This window comes from Argopecten irradians, chromosome 2, assembly GCF_041381155.1.
Source record: "Argopecten irradians isolate NY chromosome 2, Ai_NY, whole genome shotgun sequence".
In the NCBI taxonomy this organism is placed as follows: Eukaryota; Metazoa; Mollusca; class Bivalvia; order Pectinida; family Pectinidae; genus Argopecten; species Argopecten irradians.
The window spans coordinates 55742677-55751074 of record NC_091135.1 but is presented as its reverse complement, the minus strand read 5'-3'; the positions used below and the strand labels follow the sequence as shown (position 1 = coordinate 55751074).

The 8398-nt window shown below is 34.7% G+C and overlaps 1 protein-coding gene across 4 annotated transcripts in view; it reads left to right on the top strand.

Annotated features, from left to right (window-relative positions):
• Positions 1-6121: 6121 nt before the first annotated feature.
• Positions 6122-8398, top strand: part of LOC138316006 (hydrocephalus-inducing protein homolog) — a 77510-nt gene continuing 75233 nt past the window's right edge. For all 4 annotated transcript variants that reach the window (XM_069257481.1, XM_069257483.1, XM_069257482.1 and 1 more), the window contains exons 1-2: positions 6122-6275; positions 8193-8353. In XM_069257481.1, coding sequence (XP_069113582.1) covers positions 8210-8353 — 144 coding nt within the window. In that variant the 5' untranslated portion in view covers positions 6122-6275; positions 8193-8209. The remainder of the gene's footprint in view (positions 6276-8192; positions 8354-8398) is intronic.

Below are 8398 nucleotides of genomic sequence, written 5' to 3'. Positions count from 1 at the left end.
CGCACGACAAGCACGCGTTACTAAACTGTTTGGAGCGCGTGCGCGAGTCCGTGCGTATAGCTATATGATATAGTAACGGTAATTTTTTAAATAGTAAAGCATAATTATCAAGTTCACATACAGGTAGGAAACAGACCTTTTATTTTGATTTTAAAAACTCAAATTTAAAAATATCAAGCACTACCAAAAATCAATTGCAGGGGCTAAACAATTCCTTAAAACTTTTTTCCGTCGGGGGGCTTCGCCCGCCCCCCCCCCCCCCCCCCCCCCCCATCCTCCACCCACCCCCCCTGGACCCCAACCAGGACACTGCCCCCTCGCCCCCTCGCAGACACACCTCGCCTGGTATTCTCTGAAGTCCACCCTAGTAATATACATTACCATGCAAGACATGCTGTCAGATTATTGTTTGGTCTGCAAATGCCTGTGGTTCCGATAGGGAATTACAGTCTCGGAAACACGTGTTGTTGATATTCTGCAGATTTTTTTTGTCCATGTTTTGTTTTATTAGTTTAACGTCCTATTAACAGCCAGGGTCATGTAAGGACGTGCCAGGTTTGCTGGTAGTGAAAGCCGGAGTACCTCGAGAAAAAAACCACCGACAAGCGATCAATACCTGACAACTATCCCACTTGGGATTCGAACTCACGACCCAGAGGTGGAGGGCTTTTGGTATTATGTCGAGACATTTTTTTCCCCAAAAAACTATTTCATTCAATGATTTTATTAAATTAATTTATACATACGAATATGTAGGGGCGTAGGAAGCGGGGGGCAGGGGGGCAATTGCTCCCCCGTTCCCCAGGACGGGGGGGGGGGGGGGGGGGCAAAACATGTCTCCCCCACCATTTTCGCCGAGTGCAATGTTCTAAAAATGCACATTTGAAAGAAAAAAGGGTAAACCTGCACATTTTTCGTACTTCATTTTAGAAAAGTTTCCGCTGTGCTGTGCGTTTCCTAAAACCAGAGATTTAGATAGTAAATTATCTGTGTTTCTGCTAAAACGTTCAAGCACGTAATGTTCAAACCTTTAATAATGAAAATTCAATATACACAATTAGACTAAAAATGTCCATCAAGGGATTATACTTTTTTTCAAAAAAATGTGTCTTAAAAGATTGATTTGTTTATATGTCTTAGTACAACAATGTGCCGATGGTGTGAATCCGGTATGTTCAGATCGAGCAGGGTTGCATAATGGTATGACGATATTCACAATAATCATTACTTAATGCAGGTAACTTTAAATCGAAAAATTACCGTGTTAAGAACGCTTTAAAATCATTAAAATACATTGTAAAACTCATCTCAGCCATTCTAAATCGCACCAAAATATCGCGCCTTCGGCGATTGCAAATTCATCAAAATGCATCGTAAAACTCATCTCAGTCATTCTAAATCGTAATGTTTTCCCCGAGGAACATTATTTTGCTCCGTATCCCCGGACCCCCAAACATTCAAAATCTCGAAACTTCGGCGCTCGCACGCTAATTTGCGTATTTATTAATTTCCTGTTAGCGACGCCACTGTCTATAGATGTGTACAAGGATTACATGTAATGATATATGAAATAAAATATATAAAGTAAATCCAGTGTGTGCGGGGCGGGGGGGGGTTGCAAAATATTGAGGACCTTTGCCCCCCCCCCCCCTTTCCCCATTACGTTTCATCTTACTACGCCACTGAATATGTAACATACATTTAAAACATTCAAAACGAAATACACACATATTCGAGACATCTTCACCACTCGGCCATCGCGGCCCCTTTTTGACTATCTATACCAAATTTGTCTTACGAATTACTATTTTTCGTATATGAAGTTAGATAAGGTGAGATAAAACAATCTCAAAAAGGAAGTAAACATTCAAGTTATATTATGGTGTTGTATTACATGTATGTGCACATTACAAGTAAATCTTGTAGGATTGATCAACTCTACATTGTAAACCAATTCATTGTATTAATTTATATAAAGCTACACGAAGTAAATGTTAGTACACGTATGTTGGGTAAAGACATGGGGACTCTGGGAGTATGGCAAGCCAAGTTACTTTTTATTCTTTTATTCCGATATCGGAATTGAATTTCCGATATCAGAATTGAATTTCCGATATCTGATATCGGAATTAGAATTCTCGATATCAGAAATTCAATTCCGATATCGGAAATTCTAATTCCGATATCGGAAATTCTAATTCTGATATCGGAATTAGAACAAAAATTCTTGATATCGGAAATTCTAATTCCGATATCGAAAATTCTAATTCCGATATCGGGAATTAGAAAACAATTTCCGATATGGGAAATTCAATTTCCGATATCGGAAATTCAATTCCCGATATAGGAAACTCAATTCCCGATATCGGAAATTCTCTCTACTCATTATTTGCATTGCAGATTATACTTCATTTCCGATATCGGAAATTCAATTCTCGATATCGGAAATAGAATTACCCATATCAGAATTTGTTTTCTTATTTCCGATATGGGAATTAGAATTTCCGATATCGAAATTAAAATTTTTGATATCGGAATTAGAATTTCCGATAACAAAAATTGATATGAATTCCCGATATCGGCCATTGATTTCTCGATATCGGAAATTGAATTTCCAATATCCGAAATTGAATTCCCGATATCGGAAATTAGAATTTCTGATATCGGAAATTAGAATCCCGATATCGGAAATTGGAATAAAAAGTAACTTGGCTTGCCATATGGGAGGATATTTAAGCACACATCTTTGACATTGCAAGCACGAAATAGGAACATACAACAACACCTAAAAATAAGGAGTTATTTGATTTACACTCGACCAAAGCATATTAAAATGATTACTAGTATACAATTATTGAAATAAAGAATAAGCTATAGATAAGCTCGATCTTATAAAGGCGATCAAAAAGTTGAAAAATAATAAAGCTGGTGGTTTTGATGGAATTATAAATGAGTACATTAAAAATACAAGTAACTCTTTATTACCCGTTTATGTAAAACTGTTTAACATAATTTTAGAAACGGGTAAAGTTCCGGAATCATGGACAGTTGGCGTTATTAAACCAATTTATAAAAACAAAGGCGATAATAGAGACCCGGACAACTATAGGGCAATAACTTTAGTGTCATGTTTTCGAAAATTATTCACTGCAATTATCAATGAAAGGCTGAATCACTACGCAGAAGACGTTAACCTTATTTCTAATGCGCAAGCTGGGTTTAGGAAAAAATATTCAACCACGGAAAACATTTTTATCCTACACTCGTTAATCTCTATATATCTTTCACAAAAGAAAAAATTATATTGTTCCTTTATTGATTTTAAGAAAGCATTCGATACTATATGGCGCGTAGGTCTATGGAAAAAGTTAATTGCTCAAAATATAAGTGGAAAAGTTTTCCGAGTCATTTACAATTTATATTTGAACACTAAGTCTTGTGTTAAAAATGGAAACGAAATATCAGATTTTTTCAGATGTAATGTCGGAGTAAAACAAGGTGAAAATTTATCTCCGATTTTATTTTCCTTGTATTTAAATGATTTAGAAAGTTTTTTAAGTGAAAATAATGTAAATCCATTGGAAGAAATTGAAACTGCATGCATTACACACATTGGATTGTATCTGAAACTTTTTATTATCTTGTATGCCGACGATACTGTTCTGATGTCGGAATCAAGAGATGGTCTCCAAAAAGCACTTGATTGTTTCCATAGATATTGTGAAACATGGAAACTTACTGTAAATGTAAATAAAACAAAAGTAGGGATTTTTGAAAACAAGAAAAGTAGAAGAACACATACATTTACTTTTAATAATGATAGGCTAAACATTGAAGATTCCTACTCATATCTTGGTATTATATTCAATTATAATGGGAAATTTTGAAAAGCTAAAACTACAAATGTGTAGATGGACACAGACCTGGCTAATGAAACTTAATACATCCAAATGTAAATACCTGGAGATAGGCAGATCTCAAGGAAACCATGTTTATACTATTAGTCAAGATGGCATCGCAACACCAGTACAAAAAGTAGAGTCGGAAAAGGACTTAGGAGTGAACATTGACCAAAACCTGCAGTTCTAAATTCATGCCAACTCGTCAAGCTCAAAGGCCAACAAAATCATCTGTTTAAAGGCCCACTACCTTTCCGGAGCAAAATTTAAAGGTTTCTTAAAAACATTAATACCAAAAGAAAATATATATCGATGGCTTAAGATGAGGTTACAACACCAAACATATGCAAGATTTCCTGTCTAATGTACGATAACAGTGGAGATTCATTTCGCTGTTTTGCCGTGTGGCGCAGTGATAGTCAACTACCGCGCGGCATTTAGGACGACGGCGGGAAACATAAAACGACCCGCGTTATGAAAATTAACATTTTATTTATTCTAATTAAACAGTTCTGAAGGTGATGATAAGTGTGCTAGTAAACGTATAGTTAATAACTTCTGCGACTCTACAAAATTATTGATCTCGTTTTACATTCCTATTTTAAAAATTAAAAGCCGTTTCGGAAAGGTAGTGTCCCTTTAATGTTTAGATCATTCTCATATATGAGCCCTCAAATGTTCCTGGCACTGTATAAATCACTTATTCGTCCGATTGTGGAATACGCAACACCAGTATCCTCACCACACCTGTTCAGAGACATGACCGTCATTGAAAATGTACAAAGACGAGCAACAAAAAGGATACCGTGTTTAAAACATCTATCCTACCAAGATCGCTTAAAGAGTCTAAGTCTACCAACACTTCAATATCGTAGAGAGCGCGCAGATATCATTTGGACATACTGAACGTTGAGTCACTATTCGATGAAATTGGACGAACTTCAACAAGGGGGCACTCCAGAAAACTATATAAAAGGCAATTCAGACTGGGAAAATCAGGCCACTTCTTCAGCAACAGAGTTATCAACATCTGGAATTCTCTACCAGAGGAAGTGGTGTGTTCACCATCTCTAAACACCTTCAAGTCAAGACTCAATAAGTACTGGAAAAACCACCCAGCAAAATTTCAACCATCTTTCTGACAAAATTGTATAAATCGGGGTGAAAAAATTACTCACAGGAATGGACAGCAAACCCTGTGATATTCTAAATCCATGTAAACTTTTTAATCAGTGTTTTCATCAGTGTCTGGCACTTACATATATGTGTCGGTAGCTCATTACTATGAGATTAAGTAACATTGTGTATATATATATCTCCTGTTCCCCTAACAACGGAAAAGGATTTCAACATTAATGAAATGACTGTATATACATTATTTTAAGCAACCGGAAGTCCATAGTACGCGTTAGGAGTACACAATATCATTGTTTGAAGAAACTTTAATACATCTCCACAAGCTAGTCTTAGCTTACCAATGATGTCAACTGAGCGAATACTGAGCGAATAAGTTAATAGAACAAGCGAATAAAGCACTTTATGCTCTATACAAGAAAATCCGAAATAGGAATAGGAAACAATGGATTAACGTTTCGCGACGTGAACGCGTAGATGTACGCCTGGCTCTTCCTTTTTCTATTTGAAAAAAAAATCAGTTTTCGTTTTTTTTTTTTTTTTTTGTATTTTTGTTTTTTTTTTTGTTTTTTTTTTTTTTTTTTTTTTGTAAAATTTTGTATTTCTTTTGAATTTATTATTTGTAGATCTATCTCTTATATAAGAGGAACTAAAGACTGACTGAATGAATCCGGACATCCAGCTTTATATTTTTAATTTTTCAGTAATCAGTGCAAATTCCATGCAGGAAAAATCTAAAATTTACAGAAAATTGTCAAATTACATGCAATACAGCAAAGACATAGATAAAAAATATGTGACGGAATGACTGGACAATGTATCGGGAATCAAACAAAGGGAAGTAACTGTTATAAAATTGAAAGAGTGTTGTTGCTTGTTGTTGGAACCGCATTTATGTGAACATGTTTGACAAATCGCATAGATTCTACTCGAACTGCATGTGCAAAATTATGTCTATTGAAGAAAGGATATCCTATCTAGTTAAGATATGGGTTTATATGTGGAAATATTTTTGTGTTTGATAAAGTGTAGAAACATCATTTTGGTGTTGCAAACGACACTTACCAAAGTAATATTTGATTGGCTGATATTTCTGTATATGTAATAACAGTGACCAATAGAAAATGTTCTATTATACACGATAGGCTGAGGAGCGCTATAGCAACAAACAGCAATATGGCGTTCACAAACAACCCAGTTTTGCTTCAGTGTTGATATTGTCTGATTTCACAAATTGAAGAGGTATGGTAGAATTTTTCGACATTTCTTTTTAAGGATGCTATAATCGGAAATTTTTTGGCAATTTTTTTCTTATCTAAAACATTATCAACTGTTTTGTTCGTACTTGATTATCCAAGAGGTCCGGATCCTTCGCCATCGGTCGGTGGACCTGTTGTATTCTGTTGCCTGACAATACATTAGTTTGATTGTCTTTGAAGCTAGGCATAATTGAGGTGTACATATAATGCACTTTTTGGTTTTAAAGTGTCTTGTTAAGTTGGTATCAATAAATCTGATGACATTTGTTCTTTGAATGAAATTTTCCAAACACGCACCTGCTTTCATTATTTGTATACAAGTTTCAGTAAATTTCGGCGGTTTAAACCACTACTGGCAGGCGACCAGTTCTCGTCGAGTAACAATTCTCGACATCACATCTGTACGATTACCACGAAAATTTAGTCAATAAAACCATCTTCTGATAGAAGACACTACTATTCTGATTTCCACCAAAAAAAATGTCTGAAAATTCGTCTGTAATCATATAAGTAAACATACGATGACGAGAATTGGTACTCGGCGAGAACTGGTCGACCAGTCACCGAGTACCAGTTCTTGCCATCGCATCTGTATCTGTATGATTTCCACGCAAATGTAGTCAATATTAGCCTTCTGATAGAAGACACTTAGAAGCTGATTTCCACAAAAAAATTGTCTTGAAATTTGCCTGTGATCATTTTACTATTACATATGCGATGTCGAGAATTGGTACTCGGCGAGAACTGGTCACTTGCCAGTATATTCTAATTTTTGTAAGAAATGTAATTAAAAAGTTTTACGTTCTACCTTGATCCGTTAATCAACCTCCTTCATTATACTGAACATTACAATACATGTAATTAGGTATAAAAAGTGGACTATTTTTTTTTTTACAAAAATCTGCGATACAGAATTTAAAGTTCGAAAATAACTACAATACTATTTTATAATTGTTTAAACAAACTTCAACGTATGGTTTAATTACTGAAACCAGAAACAGAGAAAACATATTTAGAGTTCCTTATATTGTAACATGATATTTTTTCTTTTTATGTTAATCAACATATTGTGTGTAAATATTTATAAAAAACAAGTTTCAAAATCATTTATTAAATCTGTCATCTGTTGGTAACCACAGATACAATTTTCAGTTTTTTATGATGGAAGGTAAGTAAAATTGTCCTTACCGGTAATAAAACAATAGCAGAAAAACATAATTGACTGTAACTTTTAACATGATATTAATAATTTCACTGAACTTATTAAAAAATATCTGTAATAAATGATAGTTACATTTAGGAAAACAAATAAATATATGAAATAATTCTAAGATGCATGACTTTACTGTAATGAATAACAAACTCATATAATTATTGATTTTGTATGAAACATTAAATAAAGCCTTAATCGTAATTTATTTATTATCTTAACTGATTTTCACTGTTTCAACTTTAATATTGTAGGGTAAAAATCCTAATGAAAGTAAAAATTTTAAGTAATCGAAAGAAACTTATTAAATCAATGGATATCTTATAGATACGATAAAAGAAGTGAAGAGTGAACTTTGTTTGACATATAAATGAGTTTTGTACTCTTCATATAGTGACTACTCATTATTATGCAATGCTTTTGTCCATTAACTTCTGTTTGAATCTGCTTCCACATTGGCCACCATGGTAATTTGCAATTTAGGTGACTGTTTCAACACATTTCCATATCCTTGTTCGATACATTTAATGCAAGACAAGATTTAGAGTGCAAAAAAGTTTTGATAAATGTGCATTTTATAGTTTTGATAAGCACAACTTTTTTATTACGCATTATCTAATCAATCTTTGCCCTAATTTTATTTGTATGATTTGGATCATGATCTAGAGTATACATTTTGCTTTTTTTCAGACCTCTACCTAACCATCATGCCTCTGGGGCCGTTTGGAGAGGTGGTGGGCACCACTGGTACCCTAGAAGCCCTTGGTCCAGAGGCTGCAAATTACAAGAGCAAAGTCATTGCTCCCAGAAACCCCAAACTCCTGAAGCCAGGAGATGTGGAAGGACACAAGGTAATGCTAGACTTCAGTCTACACCACAGTTCATAGACCAGTACT